Source organism: Marasmius oreades, chromosome 1 (assembly GCF_018924745.1).
Source record: "Marasmius oreades isolate 03SP1 chromosome 1, whole genome shotgun sequence".
Classification (NCBI taxonomy): domain Eukaryota; kingdom Fungi; phylum Basidiomycota; class Agaricomycetes; order Agaricales; family Marasmiaceae; genus Marasmius; species Marasmius oreades.
Window position 1 is genome coordinate 3,585,249 of NC_057323.1, and position 20,635 is coordinate 3,605,883.

Here is a 20,635-nt window from a genome sequence, read left to right on the forward strand (position 1 = left end):
TCAATGCATCCAGGGTGTTTGTACCTCCATGTCATGTACTCATGTACCAATCTATACTCTGTACAGGTTGTTTGTTGTTTTTATTTTGCCTAATCGACGTCAGGGTCATTCATTCATCATTCTAGCACTTTCCCATAGATCCGGGACAACACACGAAGATAACGGCTGTGGGTTGTAGATAACTTGCAAGACAACTGCAGTCTTGTATTTTGACGATGTCCATACCCTCCTCCGGGGCATTCATATTTGGATCTGCAGCGAGTGGTAATAGTGTATTGGATGCTATTGCGTCGTGTGCGTCCCCAGCCTCTGTTCTTCATTACATACTGACTAGATCATCACCTCCCAGACCGGCGAGCGCAGTACTACGTAGCTGGTTCGCACGTCGCTTCCTCTGGTGAAGAAGCGAACCATGTCGACGAAGAAGCTGAGATTGAGAGTAATTATTCAGAAGATCGCAATTCAGAGGACTTGGAACATGGCGGTCGAGGCACTTCTATACAAGTTGATGGGTTCGTTGGCCAATTTCACTGGGACGGAGATGAGGACATTGCGCCAGCTTCTATTGCACCACCGTCCCCCTCCTCGTACGCGTCCCGAATGCAGCGCAATACGGAAATCGTGGCAGAGGTAGCAGGAGAATCGACCAGTTCAACGTTTCCAGCGAACGAGGTGACACCTTTGTTACGACCGAAAGTTTCCTTTAGTCGTCTGTCAATTCAATCTCGACGAGAATACAATAGAGGTCCGTCTGGGTTTTCTATCAGTGGCAGTCGCGTTGTCGAATCTGCGGATGAGACTTTGGGAAACTCAGGCTCCCAACCTCCACATTCCCCGAGACCTCTTCCCCGGAGGTCTTCCACGAGTTCTTCAAAAACAAATCACAAAGTTGCACACTTTGGTGGACAAAGCACGTTTGGTCAAACAGTAAATGTTTTCTTTCCCTAGTTGCCGCTCGTTCGGGTCCTCACTTCTTACATATCGGTAGCTATTCAACTCCATCGCCATCCTCCTGGGTATTGGGGTATTATCAGAACCTCTTGCGTTTGCTTATGCCGGTTGGATACTCGGCACCATACTCATAGTATCATACGGCTTCCTGAGCTGTTATACGTGTGTTCTCATCTTCCCAGTTTCGATTCACACACCCCTAACCCGTTTGCCTTCTTTCCAGGGCAAAGATACTTGCGAGGATAATTAAAGCGGATCCCAGGCTACGATCATATGCGGACATTGGTCGCAAAGCATTCGGACCTCGTTCAACACTCTTCATCAGCATCATGTTCTGTCTAGAACTCTTTGCGGTCAGGTTGGTACCAATGCCATCGAATCAAATTGAATCGACATCTTATTTTCGTCGTCAGTGTCGTCCTCGTAACTCTGTATGCCGATTCATTGCATGCTGTCATTCCCACATACTCTGCCAACACATATAAGGTTTGGGGTCTCTTATTGTAAATCAAAATATCTCGAAATTTGTTTTCGTTGTGTTCACATAAAGCTGCGATAGGTTAATCCCAACTGTATTCTTGCCACTATCAGTCCTATCCTATACTTCGATTCTTGGAATCCTCTCTACCGTTCTTCTCGTGTTTGTGGTGCTTGGGGATGGATTGACGAAAAAGGATCATCCTGGAAGTTTGTGGAACCCCGCACATACGTCGCTTAATTTCAGTAGCTGGACCAATCTGGGACTGGCGTACGGACTTTTCATGGCAGGCGTGCGTGTAACCCCGATTATATTGCTATCAGTCCTTTGACCAAGGTATGAAGTTCTCAGGACACGCAGTAATCCCGTCTCTCGCCCGGGATATGGCGAACCCAGAGGATTTTGATACCATGATCAATTGGGCGTTCGTGAGTCCTTATCTTATACGTCCTCAATTTTTCCGTGCTCACAGGAGGTTCTCGACACATGGGTAGATCGTAGCGACTTCAATATACACTCTTATCGGATACGTTGGTTATCTTATGTTCGGGGAAAACGTCAGCGATGAGGTAAGTCCGCGTTCCATGCCAGCGGCCAGTTTGGTTCACTGTTTTCTGGTAGATCAGCACGGACTTGTTGAAAACTTCTGGCTATAACCCCTATCTGAATGAGATTGCGTTGTGGATGCTCGTCGTCAGTCCGTTGTATGTATCGTTCTATTTCGGCCTCGGTAATCCGTGCAACACATTCACCCTCTGTTTAAAAGATCAAAGTTTGCGCTGACTACTCAACCAGTAAGTTTGACTTGTTGCACCCATTTACTTTAGCAACGAAGGCTAATGCATTGGACGCCTGTAATCCAAGCTGAACTCGGCATTAGAAGTACTTTTTGGCACAGAGTCGGCCGTGTCTACGCCTGAAGACATGGCCATGAAAATGGCGGGGTCCATATGGGACTTCTTCAGCAGTCTTCAACGAATTTTAGTCACGCTTGCATCCGTTAGCGTCTCTATTGCGGTGCCCGAATTTAGCGCGATGATGGCATTTTTGGGGTCATTTTCAGCGTTTATGTTGTGCATTATTGGGCCGGTCGCAGCGAAAGTAGCATTGGAAAGGGAATGCGGGCTGGCAGATGGGGTGATATTGGCAATTGGTGTCGTTATGGCTGTCTGGGGAACGGGACCTGCAATTGTAGCTGCCAGCAGCTCTTGACATTCATACATATTTTTGTTATCGAGCACGTTGGAATATTTTATGTGGGAGCGAACGTGCGACCATAGGAGGCGGCAACGGCTGTAAGGCCGGGGCTGATCCGAATCACGTGGCACGAACGGCACTGATATCATTTCTGGTGCACCCAGGTATAATAACAACGACCGACGACTACAAGTCTTTCTCCGTTCTCCCTTTCCCTCCCGTGCCCTTCATGGGGTCAAGTTCTACTCCATTTCACCACCAGTTCCATTTCCCAATCTCTCCTCCAAGTTCTGCTTCAACTTCCTCATCTTCTTCCCCAAAGTTACCCGACAAATCGTTCAACGCGGCCACACTTCCAGCCTGTTCGTCCGCACAAAATTCAGATACAGACGGCTATCTCACAGAGAAAAATTCATCTCAGCGTATGCTTGACCGTTCATCTAATACCCGACAGAATTTCAGAGCATTGACTTTTCCAACCCCACAACTCTCACCCGCAGGACATCGCAGGAATTCATCTTCTGTCGCAAAGTCTTCTAGACCACCGTTTCGCCGAGCTAGCTCATCTTCTCGTACTTCTTCAGCGTCTTTATCTAGCCAAGAAGCCATAATAAGTTCTCCACCTCATGGTGTTTCGAGTTCAGGTATTGGGCGCAAAGTCGCTGCCACACTTCAACTCTTTAAAGAGACCGATGACCACAACAAGAGTAGCGATTCTCCCTACAGATCAGAGTCTGCAAGTGGCCATCGTCGTCCCCCGTCCTCAGGTAAAGGCAAGGCCATCGAGAGTGAAGCCCCCGCTAAGATCGAGTTTGTGAAAAGGTCAGAATGGCCAGAGCGTGAGGCAGCTGCTTTGATGCGAGAGAAGAGTTTTCATGCGTTGCAGAGGGCGAGGACGAGGGAGAGTAATAATGGTTCGGGTGACGAGCAGCGTACAGGCCTGCAACGAAAGTCCATCTCTCGAGAATTGGCCTTGTCGGATCTCGCTCAATGGCGAAAGGAAGTTCAAGATTGGGAAGAGTGTGGAAATCGCGGACGACGTCGCTCAAAAATCATTGATGACTCCGTTTTGGACAACGATGTTCCTCAGTCACGTCATCGTGAATTGCCAATAAAGCGGCAACGCTCGGTTGTGCTACCACTGTCGCCGTCACCTTCCAGATCACCTGTCGGTCGTAAATCACTCGACTTCTCGTCTGCACCCTTCTCTGTTCAAACACCTGGTCCCTTCTCAACCACTTTTGACCATGAAGGCACTCCACGAAGTGTAACCTTACTTCGTGACACAAACCCAAAACAGATCACCCCCTCATCACACTCTTTAACTTCCCCCACCGAATCCCCTTGGTCAACAGAGGATGACTCGACATGGGAGACGGAATCGGTCACTACCACCACTTCCACTACTTCGGCACATTCCAGCTTTCCAGTATTGCGTCATCACGGCACGCCATCTTTGTCCACAGAAGGTAGGCAAGATGCACGATTTGCCTCCTCTCTCAATACTCAATCGGGCTATCCATTCGCCGGCGAGGACGATGACCAACGGTATTTATTGGATATGGATGTAGATATCTCTCAAGAGCATCTGCCCCATATTCCTCTTCGCCCTTTTCGAAATCAGGTTGGCGGTCATAGCGCCATATACAAATTTACTAAACGAGCTGTCTGTAAAGTCAGTTGCTTTATCACTGTTATCTTGAACCCAACTAACCTTTCTCAATAATCAGCCTCTGGTTTCTCGGGAAAACCTCTTTTATGAAGCGGTGGAGAGAGAAGCACCCCCACTCCTTGATTATATACCTCGGTATCTGGGCGTTATGTTAGTCAGCTACAGACGAGTTCCCAAGTCGAACCAGGTCCATTCGCCTCCTTCACCCAGCCATTCTCTCAGAGATCCGTCGCTTGGGCGTGCACGGCCCCCTATCCATAAAGCGGCAAGTGATGCTCAGCGATCTTCTCATAAAGGACGATCTTTCGGCGTTATCGAGGAAGACGAACGCACCGATTCGGATGATGAACTACCGGAGGTCGTTTTGGATAGAAATCGTCACATCATCCCAGAATGGCTGCTTAACGGGAGAAGCCGCTCCTTCTCTCAATCTGTGTCACCGGACGGTGTTCGCAGACTTAAGCGACAGCGAGTTCATCGTGGCACAGCTTCCGTTCCTAATCTCGGGGTGGCAGGTGCAGCAGCTACAGCAGCTACAAGTGCGATACGACCCAGTCCCCTGAGACAACACCAGCCTCTTGTGGATCGCGAAACCAATGCGCCAACACCTGCAAACTCACCCAGTGTACTGGGGAAAGCATTTTCACCAACGCTGGCAGGGAGATCCAGATCGAGGGCTTTCTTGCTCAAAGCTTCCTCGGATGAAGACGATGCTTTCTCTAGGCCACCTTTTTCAAAGTATGCCTCCGACCATGCGGTAGGTCACTCGGAGTCGCCCTGGTTTGGTGGTCGCGGGTCAACTATGGTCAACACGAAGCTGAAAGATCACGTCTTTGGCACGATTCTTCGGCGATTCAGACGGCGTACGGGTGGTCGTTGGGCTGCATGTGCAGGGGGGGAGGATGATGGCGATGTCGCAGATGCTGAAGGCGATACTACGGAGGGAGAGGTCACCTGTAGAGTTCGGAAGCGTGATCGAAAGTTGATTAGTCAAGTGGACAAGTTGCGACAAAGCGAAGCTCCTCCAAAGTCCATTCGGCGAGTGCAAAGCGAGTCAGCGATGGCTCTGCCCTCGAAACTTCAAGCGATGGCTTTGGAGCACGAGAACTTCGAGGACATGATGGGTGTGTTCGATATCGACTGCACGACAGTTACAAATGAGAACGAAACACAAACTCCTGTACATTCCTGGAATACCCACCGCTTGAGTTCCACTCCATGTCGAAGGCGTAGTCGCTCTAGGTCGCTGGACTCGCGTCCACCGTCTACAGCGCAGCATCCATTACCAGCAGATCCGACATCGGGTCCCCCGGTGATGACTGAAAATGGTGAAAAGGACAGAGATTCTGACTCCGCCTTCTCACGACAGAACCATTTCATCCTGATGGAGGATCTAACTGGGCGTCTAAAGCATCCCTGTGTCATGGACGTAAAGATGGGCACACGACAGTATGGTATGGATGCCACGCCATCGAAGAAGAAAAGCCAACGTAAGAAGTGCGATCGCACGACTAGCCGGACTTTGGGAGTTCGGATCTGTGGTATGCAGGTCGGTTTTTACTCGCTTTCATTTCTGCAGTTCTCGTTTTCTGATGCTGCGCTATTGAATCCCAACCAGGTCTGGAACCATGTAACGCAGTCCTATGTCACGCAGGACAAATATATGGGTCGTGAAGTACGCGCAGAGGGCTTTGCGTCTGTGCTTGCATCCTTTTTATTTGACGGCGAACGCCTACTGGCTTACCAGATACCAACTTTCCTGCAGAAATTATATGGGCTGGCGAGGATCGTTCACCGATTGAAGGGTTATCGTTTTTATGGTTGCAGCCTACTGTTGATTTACGATGGCGATAGGGAAACTCAAGAGGTATTTCGTCTGTCAACTCAGGATCAACCATCTTCGCGCAGCAAACGTGGGAAATCTCTCGAACGCCGCGATGGCTCTTTCGAGAAACCCACGTTGCGAAGGACGCACAGCGATGGTCTGTTGGTGGGACCAGTTCAGAAGCGACCTGATCGTTTTAAACGAGGAGAGGTGAAGGTCCGCCTTGTTGATTTCGCGCATACCACTACTGGACGAGATTGGATTCCATATCCAGCTGACGTTGTAAATCGCCCTGTCGAAACCTCATCCAGCTCTAATGGCTATCAAGCCGAAATTGATTCCGAAACTGGTCTATTATACGCTCGCTTTCCTCCTCATTATCCAGAGGAACCGGATCGTGGGTTTTTATTTGGGTTGAGGAATCTGGCGCTTGCTCTTGAACAAATCTGGAACGACGAACGGATTCGAAGGATCAAAGCAATCAGAGACAACCCTTGTTGTCCGTTGACCAAGCTGCCGGCATTGCCTCAAGACAGTAGAGATGTCTTTTGCGAACTTTTGGGAGATCTGGACGAGGATGTTGGTATGATTTCGACGTAATTCTTATTATTATACCCGCCCTTGTCTTTTTATGACCCGTTGTTATGTCGTTCATGTTTACTTATCATCATGTATTTCTACCTGTGCATCCAGTGTTATAGAGCAATTACATTGTTATTCAGCTATTCTGGTTGCTGCAATTTCATGTAGATGCACGTGGTCACAAATCACGTTACATAATTCGATCGGCTTCACCTAGGACCCCGGAAAATGGGTGGAAGGGTCGGTTCCAAAATGGGCCCATTTTCGGGGTTTATAGGTGGAAAGAAATATTGCCTTTTATGGTAATTGATAGGTGGAAACTGTCACCAACGTCCGAAATCTGGCCGCGAGTAGGTGGATGGAGGAACTAACATCTAAAAAATCAGAGAAAATTATTATTATGCTTTAAAAACCTTGTAGCTACTTTACAACATATGTAACATGTCATTTCATGCAATCCTTGCATCATAGTCCCAATGGAAGCTAACTATATTTGTAATGAAGCATGGTATATTTGTGATGAACAGATATACTTTCCATGAAAATCTATGTTGTCCCCTCCTTCCTACCAAACAGTTTTCCCTTTCCCCTGCCATATCCTACTATTATAGACCTGAAAAGGAGATGATATGAGAGAGAGAAAACAATGAGCAGAAGAGGTTCGACATACCAAATGGGCTGAGAACTATGCAACGTGGGGTGGCCGTAGGTGGACCGGATTCGACCCTTGCCGGACAAGGGCTGAGTAGGTGGATTGTTGAACGGGCCTTGCATCATGGCCGATAGGTGGACTCTGAGTGGTGGGAGAACCGACTGTCCTTCCTAAAATGGTCGCCGGTAGGTGGATTGGGAACCGACTCTCCCACCCATATTCCGGGGTCCTCTTCACCTCTTTCACCAGATTTGAGCGACCTTGATTAACTGTAAGCGTCATGCAGAAGGTTACTACATGTTCTCATCAGTTGGCAGATGTCTTTAGAGGATCATATCCAAACTTTGCAAGATGCATACAACAAAATCCAGACCTTACGCCAACTTCCTCAGGCATTGCTGAAAACTCCCACTTCTTTGGCTTTGCCAAAAACAACCTCGTTAATCGTTCAATCCCAGAAAATCACAGACATAGCTCAAACCCTCAAATCTGACAAGGTCCAGGAGGCTTTACGTGCTGCGAAGGCTAGTCAGAGTGCGAACGGATTGAAGGGGACCGTTAATCTTCGTCGAGAGAACAGGAAACGGAGGTGCAGGTCTTCGTCAGATCTATACCAGTTTGACCGTTAACCTTTCTTCTAGACGCGCCCCTTCTCCAGAGTCTCCGCAGCCGTATGTTGCTCCCGATAACTTGGGCGCATCACTGTTCCCCCCTCCGACGACAGATGTAACACCGCTAAAAGCAGCAGAACTGTTCGATTACATTCACCACTTCAATCGAGAGCATTCTTGCACAGTACATATATGGAGGCCCATGCGAACATGTAGTTCCGATACTGTGGATCGTCCTACTACACTAAGGTTCTGCATAAGAGACATTCTTACCGCTTTCATCACCGTCAACCAGTTGGACGACACCACTTTGATTACAGAAAGTGTGGCAGTTTTCGGGCCTCGGGAACAGGTAGCCATGAACGCTTGTTATCATGAATCCGCTAACTACGCACTCAAGAAACCACCGCATTCACAATCCGACTATTTTGTGTACCAAAGCATATCGCAACAGGCGACACAAAAGCTTCATTCACATCCACAAGTGCCCCTTCAAACTTTGCTGGTGGGTTCTTCCCTCTGTCGTCCAGACATACGTGAATATGTCTGATTTGGATAGGATCTTCTATGTGCTTATGAGGGTATTTTTATTGACCGTTGCACGGTCTGTGAACGAGTACTTTCTCCCGAAGGTCATATCCCCCCAGTTGTACGTTTATGGACCCAGGGCCAAGATGGCGAGCGAGGTAAATGGGAATCCAGACATGTCAATTGTCGGCTGTGGTAGTAAATGCGTGCATGGTATTTCTACAAGAGATACATTTACTGATACAGCGCGTAAAAAGTGAGGCGAGCTAGATGGCTCATGCCTTAATGGCTTGGGCGATAACTTTTGTAAGCTCTGAGACGGGATGCGTGAATTCGAGTGCGATGAACGATGAATGAGAGCACACACGAGGAAGTTTGATATTTTCCTGTACAACTGTTGCCGCGATTTGGTTGTCTGGATTGGGAGGAATGTTGATGACGGCGCCAGTTGAATCTAACGCCCAGCCAAGTTTTTTGATGTAAGCATTGAGTTCTTCGGGACCTAAGGGCAGTTGAGCACACACAAGAACGGACGATAGGTATCTTAAGCCTACTGTTCAAATCTAAGTACAATCCGAGCCGGTCAGTGTTGATGCGCGTGAAAGTCGACTTTACAGCGCGAATGGCGACTTCTCGGATAGAATCCTCGAAACCAGCGACCTCTACCGTGTAGTTTTCACGCAAGCCAGAGAGCTGCTCCGATCGATATGCTCTCCAGAAAGCTGGAAAGCGGCATCGGTAGAGGAGATGGTGTAACCCTTGAAGAATTGGAAGTAGTTGTGGCAACGGGTCGGGTTCATCGAGGGTTGCGTTGATCGGTCTCTCGTCGAGAAGGGATATACATAAGTTAAAATCGGGAAGTGGAGAGGCGGACAGTGCTTTAATGAGAATGTTGATGACAACGTCAGGATTGTAGAGTTCTGGATTAAACTGATACCTAGTCTGGCGGTAAGTATATGGCGCAGACAGCACAAGAATCGCTTTACAGCTTCAAGATGGCCAGGTTGGCCAAGCAATCATATTCCCGGCTTCTTATTTGGTGGTACAGGTAGTCCTCGAGGATTCCGACATTGGATGGATTGTAGCGGTCTGCAAGGCATTGTTGGTACAGAATATGGGAAACTAAAGTCAAGATATCTGACCTACGCCAGAGACCAAATTCTCAATGAGTTCTGTTCTTGTAGGAGGTTTTATCCATGCACTGGCCATCGCAAGTTGAGAAGGAATTTTTCCTTGGAGTGCACGTGAGTAGAGAAAGTTGACGCCTTCCCACCATGAACGGTACAATCGATTCTCAGTCACCTCCCTCTCCTGAACGGGGTCCTGAACACGCTCAAGGGAACCGAAATGCAGATTCGAAGCCCAGTAACGCCTCTCAAAGTCAATTCAAAATGCGATATATCTTGAGCGGACATACTAGAGCCGTTTCCGCACTGAAATTCAGTCCTGACGGCACTTTATTGGCTTCATCTGGTGTGTCAGTTACTCACATACCACTTTCTACTGTTATTGCATTTCTTTTGCTCATTGCCATGTCATGGAAGGTAGGCTCGGACAAATTAATCAAGTTATGGGATGCGTATACTGGTGATGCGTTGTCTACCCTTGAAGGCCATAAAGAAGGAATATCGGACATAGCTTGGTCGAGCGATGGTGAATACCTTGCCTCTGCCTCCGATGACAAGACTGTCAAGATATGGAACGCGGCTCTCGTAGGTTTCCCTTCCGTACTAAAGGGGCTCCGATGAGATCAAATCCCTCTATCTAGGGTGTAGAAACCATAACCCTACTGGGCCACACAAGTGTAGTTTTTTGTGTCAACTACAACCATCGCTCTAATCTCCTCGTTTCGGGTGGCTTCGATGAGACTGTGCGTGTATGGGATGTTGCGAGAGGTGTGTCCTAGTTCACCGTTGCATTTCAGTTATATTGAAACGATTGTAGGAACGACTTTAAAGGTGCTTCCTGCTCATTCCGACCCTGTCACTGCTGTAAGCTTCAATCACGATGGAACCCTTATTGTTTCGTGTTCAATGGATGGGTTGATGTGAGTTCACCCGTCCAATTACTGTTTTCGGCCCTTATTGTGAATGATGCAGTCGCATATGGGATTCTGATTCTGGGCAATGTCTGAAAACTATCGTTGACGACGATAATCCAATATGGTCTGTGACTCAACGGATCCGGAGCTACATCAGCATCATGTTGAGCTGAAACTACAGTTCTCACGTGAAATTTTCCGCCAACTCAAAACTCGTACTAGTTTCGACGCAAGATTCGACAATACGACTCTGGGATTATCATAGCTCCCGATGCGTGAAGACATACACAGGGCACACAAATCGCGTATATTGCTTATGTGCTTGCTTCAGTGGTTCGAAAACGACTACGAAATACATTGTGAGTGGTAGTGAAGACAATAAAGCGTATGTATGGAATCTGCAAACGCGTAAAGTTTCGCAAGTTCTTGAAGGTCATCGAGATGTAGTTCTCGCGGTGGCGGTGCGTAGCTTGCACCTTCATTGCAGGAAAGTTGGGATTGACGATCATGTACATGTAGACCCATCCAACAATAGAGATCATAGCTACAGCCTCGATGGAGAAGGATCCTACTATTCGTTTATGGTGGCCCGATGGTACTGTAATCCCTAGGCAAGAGTAGTCAGCAGTATGACCGGAGTTATGACAAATTGAGGCGGTGTATTAGATAAGGCCTGGAGCTGGTATATAAGCCGCAGAGGGCGGGGGTAAGCTGCACCCATCTCTCTCATCTACCACATCGTACCCGCTTTTACATCCCATCACCAATATGCAAATCTTCGTGAAGACTCTCACTGGAAAGACCATCACTCTTGAGGTCGAGTCCTCTGACACTATCGACAATGTCAAGGCCAAGATCCAAGACAAAGAAGGGTGAGTTAGAAGATATGTTCATATATACACGGAGTGGCGACTCATACTCAACTTTCCAGAATCCCGCCTGACCAACAGCGACTCATTTTTGCCGGAAAGCAACTCGAAGACGGCCGAACTCTTTCTGATTACAACATCCAGAAAGAGTCGACTCTTCACTTAGTTCTGCGTCTCCGCGGTGGTATGCAGATCTTCGTAAAGACCCTCACCGGCAAAACTATCACGCTCGAGGTGGAGTCATCTGACACCATCGACAACGTAAAGGCCAAGATCCAGGATAAGGAAGGGTGAGTTACCCCGTTCCTAGCTCTATCCATGTGTACCTGACTGTCGACACGAATGTAGAATTCCTCCTGACCAGCAGCGACTCATCTTCGCGGGGAAGCAGTTGGAGGATGGTCGCACCTTGTCCGACTACAACATCCAGAAGGAATCCACTCTTCATCTTGTCCTCCGTCTTCGTGGTGGAATGCAGATCTTTGTGAAGACCCTCACGGGCAAGACCATAACCTTGGAAGTGGAGTCCTCTGACACCATTGATAATGTTAAAGCGAAGATTCAGGACAAGGAGGGTATTCCTCCGGATCAACAACGATTGATCTTCGCTGGAAAGCAGTTAGAGGATGGCCGAACCTTGTCTGATTACAATATTCAGAAAGAGTCCACTCTTCATTTGGTCCTACGTCTTCGCGGTGGAATGCAGATCTTCGTCAAGACCCTGACGGGTAAAACCATCACTCTGGAGGTGGAATCTTCAGACACCATAGACAATGTCAAGGCGAAGATTCAGGATAAGGAAGGTATTCCTCCTGATCAGCAACGTCTTATCTTCGCTGGCAAGCAACTGGAGGACGGACGCACACTCTCCGATTACAACATTCAGAAAGAGTCGACTCTGCACCTTGGTGAATAACTTTCTTTCGTCTCATCTAATCAGCACTCATGATTTCAATCCAGTGCTTCGTCTCCGTGGCGGAAACTAAGCTGTTGCCGTGGGCGTGGCAGGTCATGATTTGTAGTACATCACGTTCGTTGACTGCTGTATTGTAATACTACATAGTTCTTACTATTGATCGTCAAGCTGTGCACTACTGGAAGTGTGAATATGTATATGTTGCCTATGATAACTCAGTTTTACGACCCTCGTAGTGTCGAATATCCTTTATCCTTCACTATGATAACGCAACACTAGTACGAGAAACACTCGCTGAATCAGAATTCTTTGCTCTTCTTTTCCGCTTCCTCTTTTTGGTTGGTCCTCCACTATTTTCATCATGAACTTCTTCATCATCGGTTCGTTTCCTCTTTCCTCCGACTCGAACAGCAGTATCGTCTGATTTCTGCTGTGGCCCTTTCTTCGATGCAGAATCTTCCGCTTTCTTCTTCTTTTTCACGCTGAGAGGGTTAGGGCCCTTAGGACCTGTTTTCTTCTTTGGAGGCGGCTCACTCGGTCTAGCAGCTGTGTCAGGAACTGGATGCGAGGCATGAAGAGCCTTTTCTTCGACCTGTGGATTAGATGAACACAAAAGACATAGTATTCAAGAACGACCAGACCTCTTGCTTTGCTGCTATAGTTGCATCGCTTGGAGGTTCGAGGACCATTACTGACCGATTGAGATGGACGAGCGGGACGGCAGGGATGGCTCTGAGATTGGATCGTAGCGGTTGAGATTGTGTGGCGATCACATAGCGATGTTTATTGGAGTCTCCTACGTTAAGAGGAATTTTCATTGGTTGTTACGAAGCGATACCAAAGTTGTGACGAACCTACAACGCTGGTTAAACAATCGTCACCAGGTATGATTTCGCGATGGTTGCATTTCCTTCGTTCGAAGGTTTTTGCAAGGTCAACAGCAGGCTGTTGGGATTTTTGGAGATACAGTTCGTGTATACAGCACTGGGTGATCACTGGGGTAGAGGCGCTTTGCCGGGCATTTAGAATGAGGATAAACAACTGAATCATTGTGGTTATCGACTCACTTGGCTTAATATTACCCTGTAAGACCGAGCCCAATTGTTTCAAAAGGTCAAGTTTATGTTCTGTCGCTTCCTTGCATATTTGCGAGTCCACTGGATACCCCTGTGAGATGATGTGAGCGAGACGACGTTATGCGAACTTACCCAACACTTGATACGGTTGACGAAAACCAAAAGACATTGAATATAATGTCATGAGCTTTCGGTATGTTTTCGCTCTTTTTTGCCTCATTATGAACAAACGTGGGGTTGGGCTATGTAACGCGGAGTGTGAGAGAAGGAAATAATTGTGACGGCCGCGTCGTGCTTCATCCATTCATCCTCGATACGCCATGCTCAGGTTGTTGGGATTGCTCAGTATAGCCAGGCAAGTTTTCTTCATCTTTAGTTCACCACGCATTTGCATTGATATAATTTAGCTTGATACTCATAGGAAATGCCTTAGATGTAACCGGCAGAATTGCGTGGAACGCCGTCTGCATCAGTTAAGGGTTTCATCATTTCCTCTGTGCGTGCTCGAGAGCCTTATACGTACGGTATTCAAGACTACAAAGCTTTGGGACAAACGCGAGTCAAGTTGGACAACGGAAAGTACTCCGCTAACGTCGCTCAGGATGGTGTATTCACTATGTGCGTTATCTCTATCCATCCCTGAGTACTCTACTGAGACCTGTCGTGTCAGACCAAACGTCAACCCTGGAACTTATGTATTCTCCGCGATGTCCCATAATTATGCTTTCGACCAAGTGAGCTTTCATTCACACCAGACAAAAAGGGCCACCCATTTTCAACTTCCTTCCGACAGCTTCGAATCGATGTGTATGAGTCTGCTATTGAAGTTAGACCATACGTTCCCGGGACCCCACTCAATCCTCCCTCGACAATAACCTTGCAGTATCCCATAGAGTTATCAGCGAAACAAAAATACAACTATTTCGTCCCGCCAGAGTCTTTCAACGTCATGGGTATGCTAGGGAGTCCAATGATGCTGCTCATGATCTTCGGGGGCGGCATGATGTTAGCCATGCCCTACTTGATGGTTAGTGCATAATCGTCTTCTTAGATAGAGCACAACTGATTATTGTTCAACACAGAAAAACTTGGACCCTGAGGCGCTTGAGGACATGAAGGAACAACAGACCAAGATGGCAAAGATGCAGAATGCCATGACTAGCGGAGATCTTAAAGGCGGGTTAGTATCTGATCTGATGGTTGCTCTTTTACTGTCAGGCATCATTAAAACCACTCTATTTTTCTAGGTTATCTGCTTTCATGTCGAGCTTTGAGGAGCCCCCACCTTCATCGCAATCAGTACAAAAGTCTACTCCGGGCGCGAAGAAGAAGAATACGAAGAAACGATAGCCAATTTGAATGGGGTTTACTCTAAATTTAAATGGATAGAATTACCTGCAGTGATACATGGTTTCCGTCCGTGCTACGCATGGTTCGAAAGTCTATGGTCACTTGCCGTTAATTGCCATCTCACTAGCACTATGCACTTGGGATTTTGAGTGAGGGACCGGGGACAGGACGGTGTGATGTGTTCCGTTGAAGGTTAGGGCGCGACGAAGAAGAGCATTTCTGAGGAAACTTTTGAGTCTTCGTGAGAAATTCATAAGAATGATTGCGACACCTCTGTTTGAACTGCGCTAGTATCATTTGCGAAGACTGTTTTTCTCCTCGTGAGGGTCTAGTTAGTCAATTCAAGTCAGCGACATTATATTTTTGAAACACAGAACATCCCAGACGTACTTGTCTACGCTCGAAGTTGTCTCTATGATGTACATTTTATCATTATGTTTCTCTTCGGCGGCAGCTGCACCGGGAGCCTCTGTAATCTTGAGGCTTGTTATGGCCATAGACTTTGAGGTGCTGGCAACAGCTGGTTGTGCGGGTGACGAAGGGCCATGATCCAGAAGCAGGACATGCTCGTCGGGTGATTGAGGTAATAAGTTCAAAGGCGAGTCATCAGCGTAGTGGTACTGTATGGTGGGATGACCTAGCGTATTTGAGAGGGATGAAGACGACGACTGGGTAAAAAGAATGTAGTAAGGAGGTGAATTTCCTGAACCTGAACTTGCTGAACCTGAGCTCATTGTGGTCATCGACGCCAGGACCTGATCGGGATTTGCCGGAATCATGGACCCTACCGGCATGATGATCCCCACGTGGTTTGCCGTGGAAACGAAACCTACTGAGGGGTATTGTGGGAACTGTTGCCGGGCTACCTGATTGTCGCAACGGTACCCCCTATGATGGCGCTGCAATATAATCTCACAAGTTACAGGCTTTCGTTTTTTTCACCACCATTCTTTCATTTCTCTCTCATTTGACCTTCGTTCCTTTTCGATCCACTTTCTTTGTTTCGATTTCTACTAGCCATGACTCGTCTCGCCTCCGTGACAGCTTTGTGCCTCCTTGCTTTGGTCATTCCCTCCGGTTTGGCTGGGCCAGCTTGTGCAACAAAGAATTATCGACAGCAGCAATGTATCGAAAGATGTAAAGCAAAATGGGGCTATCCAGGATCCCTGATGGGTAGTTCTCGTTGGGGTCCTGTTATGCGCAAGGGGACAGATAAGTCTACCCAAGCCATGGACGCTGCAGTTTCACAGGCATGCGGATTTGGATCGTGAGTCGTTAATCATTCTTTAGAGTCAAGCTCCAAATCAATCTCGTCCAAGGTCCTCAGCTGACATCCAAGGCGCAGTTGCGGGCGCGTCGGCCTCGATAACGAGCAGTCTGAGTAGCAGCGCACAGACTGCGCAAAGTACCACACATTCTCTAACCGCATCAATCACGTCTTCTTCATCATCCACTACCAGTTCGTCTTCCAGCTCATTCTCGCTCACTAGCGAGACTGGTGCCAATTTGTTTGACACCGTCGTACCAACGTCAACCTCGATTTTCAGCACTATTACCACTAGCACATCTCCCAGCCTAACTTCCACTTCCACTTCCACCACCCAAGAATCCACATCGACGTCTGAGCCTCCTCCACCGCCGCCACCAACCTCCACAACCTCATCTTCTGAAGCTACCCCTACTTCCGAGTCTGGAAATAATGGGTCTGGGTCCGACCAAGGCACCAAAGATCAAGGTTCAGGTTCTTCCAACTCAAACTCTGGTTCCACCCCCAACAGCGACATCCAGACATATCTTAGCGCACACAATTCTATTCGTGCTCAACATGGTGCAGCCGACCTGACCTGGAGTGACGATGCTGCAAATAAGGCTCAGACATGGGCCAACAATTGTAATTTTGAACATTCTGGCGGTAAGCTCGGCGCTTTCGGTGGTATGGCAATTTCTCCTATCTATCTACTCGGCTTCTCATGCATCCGTCGTCTACCAACAGAAAACTTGGCGGCAGGAACTGGCGGCTCCTATGGCATTACAGCGGCCATTAAATCTTGGACTGACGAAGTCAGTGAGTAATCATACCCGTTTAAATGTGATTAAGGGAGGGTGACCACTGATAATTCCGTTTATAGAGGATTATAAGGCCAGTAATCCTGTGGCTTCCCATTTTACGCAGGTGGTATGGAAGGCGACCACTCAGGTCGGCTGTGCCGTTACCTCTTGCGATGGTATCTTTGATGCCAGCTTTGGCGTATGTCCATCTTTTTCTGAGATATCTGTACACAAGAGCTCAACCCTGTGTCGACAGCCAGCCAAATTTTACGTCTGTGAATACTTCCCTCAAGGCAACGTTATTGGCAAATTTGAGTGAGTGATTTGGTCTCGAGAATTCGGTCGTTGTATTAACCCGTTCTCTATTAGCACCAACGTCCAGGCTTGATCTTGTCATGGTCTCTCCCATTTATCATTTTGTTTCTTCGAAAGTACTGCTAGACAGCTGGATTGTAATTTTCTGTTTTTTCATTTGCTTGCCTTGCTGTAATTCTGAATACCTTGTGTTCGAATTCGAAATAAATAAATGTTGTCGCTGAACACTCTCTGATCACGAGTGTCACTATGTCTGCCCGTCAAGCACACTTAGGTAAGGATCGGAAAGTTGATGGTGTCCTTGACTTCTTCCACACTTTGTAGGACGTTCTCGAATGTCGCCTATGTACTCCTCATCCTAGCCATTATCATTGCTACATTGTTCACCTTCTCTGCCCTTCTTACCCAAGCTGTTCGAACTACTCCTCGACACTCTTGGTCAACACCGCTCGTTATAGGTTGCGCTTACGCATTTGTGGTTTGTGAAAGAGATTTGGAGAGAATCATTCTTCCTGACCTCAAATTTGTTCAAGCTAGTCATCTCCCTACTCTTCTGCTTCCAGAGAGTGATTACGGTTCGCCTCAAATTACATCGAATATCCAAGTCACACAAGTTGATCGCGCGGGGGGATGTGCCAAATGTATTATCCTTTCCTGGCTTTTTTCCTTGTTCTTAACCTCATTCGAGCTTTTTCATTCAGTCTGTACATGAATATGTCACTCTGGAATACGTCCGGACATGTTTGATAGCGCTGCAGAATGAACCCAAAGATGTGTACCACGAAGGGTGGGGCAGACCAGGTACGAGTCCTATATGTTCTCCGGGGGTACAAATGGTCAGTGCTCTCTTTTACACAGGCACGAAGTATGAGGGTGTGCGGTTTCGAAAGGCGCTTCTAGAAACGATACCCGAGATTGGTTCGTGGATCATTATACCCACCCTCACCCAGTATATGTTCACCCAAGCCATCCGACTCCCGCAGATGCTCTTGCTCACCTCGTAATACCGACCCATCCAAAACGAAAGCCTCATGACCGCATGCTTCACCACTTCCGGTTTATCTTACCTCTCCTCACCGCGGACGAGGATGAATTGACGCCGCTACACTACTACGATTCCGCTATCCAGCTAGCACGGAATTCTCACCGGGAGCCAACTGAGAAGGTGTTTGAACTCGGAATGGAGATGGCTGATGTTATCAGGAACACGTCGGTTCTAGTTCTGTGTTTTGTCGAAAGGTTTATTCTGATAACTCTTTATAGTCTCAATGAAACTCGACTGGAGATGTTACAGGGGTCATCCACACAGTTGAACGAGTCGGATGAATGATATATTGACACTTACTGTATTCCAAATTTATGAATCAAACTTGTTTTGTCTAGCCCTGAAACGTTTGCGTCACTTGAATTCAACGGTGGTCTGGAGATTTACAGAGCCTGGAGCCATCCTTCATAGCGTATCGGAATCTATCAGGTTGGAATGCTGGAACGCGGTTTGGGTTCAGGTCCTGACGATGTCAGATGAAATATGCGCAACCTTCCGGGGGCGGCGCATATGCGCATGCTTCTGATATCGATGATGCACCCAGTGAAGGCATACGTGTACAACTCCTGTAAAAATGTCAGAAGTGAACAGAACACTAGCAAAGGCTGCCAACGCAGAACAACCTACTCTTGAATGGAACAGTGAGACATGAACACGGGAAAAGTTGTCGACAAACTGTTAAGGAAGGCCCCGATCGCACTGTTACTTCAATTGATTATTACCAAAGCTCAAACGGCCGCACAACCTCAACAACAGGTATAGAAGTTTTGGGCGGGCTATGTACTGCGTTGAGACCTGAAATTGAACCCATATACTTGGTCGTTTCACCATTCGTCCAGCCCAGGTCTCAAAGTGAATCTATACGGATAGGTAGACTAGATATTGACACTTAAATTAGGTATGCTAAACAGATCGGAAAAGTGTATCCGGGAAAATACCTGACAGTTGGGCCGATCTTTGACTGCTCAACGTCTGTTTCGAATCATGGCACTACCGGATCTAGAAGATGAAGACCTATTTGAAGTTTGCCATGTTTAGAATCAGGGTGATCAGATGAGTACGGAGGCGAGTACCTGGTCGCCGAGTTTGCTAACAGTGCGAGGGGGAGGGTATTTTAATTCATCAAGATGTTTCCTGCAGCGCAAGCAGTTCAGCGAACGCCCAATCAAAAGTAATCAAAATCATCTTTCTCACTTCATAGCCGTAATCATCGGAGGGGGTCCTAGGAAAAGTGCAGGTAAATAAGACGTGAGCAAGAAAAAGAAGAAAAACAGGTTCCCACCACACATCAAGACTTTGCAATTGTCACTGGGCTTGGGTAGGTGTGTCTCGATCTGGTCCTTAGACACGAAACCGACTCCACCAGTCCAGCCTGCGGGGGGGTTGTTGAGAACATAATAGATTTTGAACCGATTTGAGTGTTTCTCGACCAAATTCTCAAGCTCTGAACGTAAAAGAATGTCTTCCTCGTTAACATTGGCGTAGATGAGGGAAAGCTTGGTCCGGTCGAGAGGGTTCTTGAGGGCTGCGCGAATGATTTGGAGGACGGGGGTAATTCCAGTACCTCCGGCAATCATGCCAATGGAGGCGGTTAGAGTCGGGTGGTAATTGAATTGTCCTTTGGGTCCTTTAACGCGAACTTTGTGACCGACTTGGAGAAGACCAAAGAGGCGAGAGATGTTTCCTTTCTCGTAGGACTGTAGGAGGTGTTAAAAGGGATGTGATGGGAGAATGCGACGACAGACCTTGATGAGGAGTTCAAAATAACCGAGATCATCGTCACTGCTGATGGGAGTATAGCTTCGCATGATCTCTTTTCCATTGATTTCAGCCGAAATAGAGATGTGCTGGCCAATGGGGAGACCAAGAACGTCATTTTTGTTTGGAAGAGCAAAGCGGTAACTGTGGAAAAACTGTCAGCCAGGAGGACAGAAACGCGTTCGAGACCTACATTGCGGTGTTGGGAGAGACCTCAGTCTTCTGAACTAGAGTAAATTCTTGCCATTTGGTCGGGTCGAGTACAGGCCTACGTTCTATGTGAGGGGTTGAGCAAAGACGCGTCAAAAAAGATCATCATGTCAGTAGCCAGACTCACTGCCTTTGAGGGTGGTGAAGAGCAAAGTAGCTACGACGACAACGGCACTGGCAATGACGGCGGGAGACTTGGCGAATAGAAGGACATCGTCAGCGGTGAGCGACGTGAACTGATTGAAAAAGTCCTGGAAAGTATGAGAGCCCATTTGCGGATGTTCAGGATCCTTTGGAAGTCCAATTAGGATGAGAGTGCTGAGACGATTCGCAAGGTCGAAGGAGCGCCAGAGATAGACGAGGGAGATCAGGGAAGAGAGGAAGGTAGCGAAAAATACGAGTTGGGGATTTAATGGCATGATGGTGCAGCCCTTACCATCGGCGCGTCTCGGACTCGGGGCCGGTCACGGCCGTAGATCACGTGCTCAGTTGGTAACCAACGGAACCAAC

At 47.7% G+C, this 20,635-nt stretch overlaps 11 protein-coding genes across 13 annotated transcripts; 7 read left to right on the plus strand and 4 right to left on the minus strand.

Annotated features, from left to right (window-relative positions):
• Positions 1 to 215: 215 nt before the first annotated feature.
• E1B28_001242 (uncharacterized protein) lies at positions 216 to 2,641 on the plus strand (the record flags this gene model as incomplete). Its single annotated transcript, XM_043147152.1, has 11 exons — positions 216 to 294; positions 350 to 927; positions 989 to 1,113; positions 1,175 to 1,309; positions 1,365 to 1,454; positions 1,511 to 1,721; positions 1,774 to 1,857; positions 1,924 to 1,998; positions 2,051 to 2,133; positions 2,196 to 2,223; positions 2,294 to 2,641. The coding sequence occupies 11 exons, from the start codon at positions 216 to 218 to the stop codon at positions 2,639 to 2,641; spliced, it is 1,836 nt and encodes a 611-aa protein (XP_043015857.1).
• Positions 2,642 to 2,774: 133 nt separating this feature from the next.
• On the plus strand, positions 2,775 to 6,848 carry E1B28_001243 (uncharacterized protein). 2 transcript variants are annotated; one of them, XM_043147154.1, is made up of 5 exons: positions 2,775 to 3,048; positions 3,127 to 3,393; positions 3,449 to 4,301; positions 4,357 to 5,847; positions 5,917 to 6,848. In XM_043147154.1, the coding sequence occupies exons 3-5, from the start codon at positions 3,483 to 3,485 to the stop codon at positions 6,721 to 6,723; spliced, it is 3,117 nt and encodes a 1,038-aa protein (XP_043015859.1). In that variant the 5' UTR covers positions 2,775 to 3,048; positions 3,127 to 3,393; positions 3,449 to 3,482; the 3' UTR covers positions 6,724 to 6,848. The 2 variants fall into 2 exon arrangements, with proteins under 2 accessions (XP_043015859.1, XP_043015858.1); XM_043147153.1 differs by having other exon boundaries at positions 3,127 to 4,301.
• Positions 6,849 to 7,478: 630 nt separating this feature from the next.
• On the plus strand, positions 7,479 to 8,695 carry E1B28_001244 (uncharacterized protein; the record flags this gene model as incomplete). The annotated part of the gene is made up of 5 exons (XM_043147155.1): positions 7,479 to 7,628; positions 7,675 to 7,946; positions 7,999 to 8,320; positions 8,369 to 8,473; positions 8,528 to 8,695. Exons 2-5 carry the CDS (start codon positions 7,675 to 7,677, stop codon positions 8,693 to 8,695), a joined length of 867 nt encoding a protein of 288 aa, XP_043015860.1. The 5' UTR covers positions 7,479 to 7,628.
• Positions 8,687 to 9,735, minus strand: E1B28_001245 (uncharacterized protein). The gene is made up of 5 exons (XM_043147156.1): positions 9,639 to 9,735; positions 9,483 to 9,585; positions 9,051 to 9,433; positions 8,864 to 8,998; positions 8,687 to 8,809 (listed from the first exon to the last, which is right to left on the minus strand). Exons 1-5 carry the CDS (start codon positions 9,703 to 9,705, stop codon positions 8,772 to 8,774), a joined length of 726 nt encoding a protein of 241 aa, XP_043015861.1. The 5' UTR covers positions 9,706 to 9,735; the 3' UTR covers positions 8,687 to 8,771.
• Positions 9,736 to 9,747: 12 nt separating this feature from the next.
• E1B28_001246 (uncharacterized protein) lies at positions 9,748 to 11,257 on the plus strand. 2 transcript variants are annotated; one of them, XM_043147157.1, is made up of 7 exons: positions 9,748 to 9,969; positions 10,045 to 10,208; positions 10,265 to 10,391; positions 10,441 to 10,543; positions 10,596 to 10,700; positions 10,760 to 10,998; positions 11,057 to 11,257. In XM_043147157.1, the coding sequence occupies exons 1-6, from the start codon at positions 9,771 to 9,773 to the stop codon at positions 10,800 to 10,802; spliced, it is 741 nt and encodes a 246-aa protein (XP_043015862.1). In that variant the 5' UTR covers positions 9,748 to 9,770; the 3' UTR covers positions 10,803 to 10,998; positions 11,057 to 11,257. The 2 variants fall into 2 exon arrangements, with proteins under 2 accessions (XP_043015862.1, XP_043015863.1); XM_043147158.1 differs by having other exon boundaries at positions 10,596 to 11,257.
• A 1,324-nt stretch (positions 11,258 to 12,581) lies between these two features.
• Positions 12,582 to 13,661, minus strand: E1B28_001247 (uncharacterized protein; the record flags this gene model as incomplete). The annotated part of the gene is made up of 5 exons (XM_043147159.1): positions 13,531 to 13,661; positions 13,390 to 13,479; positions 13,177 to 13,317; positions 12,964 to 13,118; positions 12,582 to 12,914 (listed from the first exon to the last, which is right to left on the minus strand). The coding sequence occupies exons 1-5, from the start codon at positions 13,616 to 13,618 to the stop codon at positions 12,582 to 12,584; spliced, it is 807 nt and encodes a 268-aa protein (XP_043015864.1). The 5' UTR covers positions 13,619 to 13,661.
• Positions 13,662 to 13,679: 18 nt separating this feature from the next.
• E1B28_001248 (uncharacterized protein) lies at positions 13,680 to 14,748 on the plus strand (the record flags this gene model as incomplete). The annotated part of the gene is made up of 7 exons (XM_043147160.1): positions 13,680 to 13,753; positions 13,806 to 13,870; positions 13,932 to 14,016; positions 14,069 to 14,132; positions 14,192 to 14,425; positions 14,481 to 14,578; positions 14,646 to 14,748. The coding sequence occupies exons 1-7, from the start codon at positions 13,719 to 13,721 to the stop codon at positions 14,746 to 14,748; spliced, it is 684 nt and encodes a 227-aa protein (XP_043015865.1). The 5' UTR covers positions 13,680 to 13,718.
• Positions 14,749 to 14,755: 7 nt separating this feature from the next.
• E1B28_001249 (uncharacterized protein) lies at positions 14,756 to 15,510 on the minus strand. Its single transcript, XM_043147161.1, has 4 exons — positions 15,139 to 15,510; positions 15,020 to 15,076; positions 14,855 to 14,967; positions 14,756 to 14,793 (listed from the first exon to the last, which is right to left on the minus strand). The coding sequence occupies exons 1-4, from the start codon at positions 15,489 to 15,491 to the stop codon at positions 14,765 to 14,767; spliced, it is 552 nt and encodes a 183-aa protein (XP_043015866.1). The 5' UTR covers positions 15,492 to 15,510; the 3' UTR covers positions 14,756 to 14,764.
• Positions 15,511 to 15,767: 257 nt separating this feature from the next.
• Positions 15,768 to 17,185, plus strand: E1B28_001250 (uncharacterized protein; the record flags this gene model as incomplete). The annotated part of the gene is made up of 6 exons (XM_043147162.1): positions 15,768 to 16,015; positions 16,068 to 16,681; positions 16,742 to 16,813; positions 16,878 to 16,996; positions 17,054 to 17,112; positions 17,167 to 17,185. The coding sequence occupies 6 exons, from the start codon at positions 15,768 to 15,770 to the stop codon at positions 17,183 to 17,185; spliced, it is 1,131 nt and encodes a 376-aa protein (XP_043015867.1).
• Positions 17,186 to 17,800: 615 nt separating this feature from the next.
• On the minus strand, positions 17,801 to 20,559 carry E1B28_001251 (uncharacterized protein). Its single transcript, XM_043147164.1, has 9 exons — positions 20,253 to 20,559; positions 20,109 to 20,190; positions 19,903 to 20,059; positions 19,440 to 19,854; positions 19,352 to 19,379; positions 19,231 to 19,291; positions 18,785 to 19,171; positions 18,458 to 18,723; positions 17,801 to 18,391 (listed from the first exon to the last, which is right to left on the minus strand). The coding sequence occupies exons 1-7, from the start codon at positions 20,542 to 20,544 to the stop codon at positions 19,157 to 19,159; spliced, it is 1,050 nt and encodes a 349-aa protein (XP_043015868.1). The 5' UTR covers positions 20,545 to 20,559; the 3' UTR covers positions 17,801 to 18,391; positions 18,458 to 18,723; positions 18,785 to 19,156.
• E1B28_001252 (uncharacterized protein) lies at positions 17,946 to 18,442 on the plus strand (the record flags this gene model as incomplete). Its single annotated transcript, XM_043147163.1, has 3 exons — positions 17,946 to 18,030; positions 18,096 to 18,321; positions 18,376 to 18,442. The coding sequence occupies 3 exons, from the start codon at positions 17,946 to 17,948 to the stop codon at positions 18,440 to 18,442; spliced, it is 378 nt and encodes a 125-aa protein (XP_043015869.1).
• Positions 20,560 to 20,635: the final 76 nt, after the last annotated feature.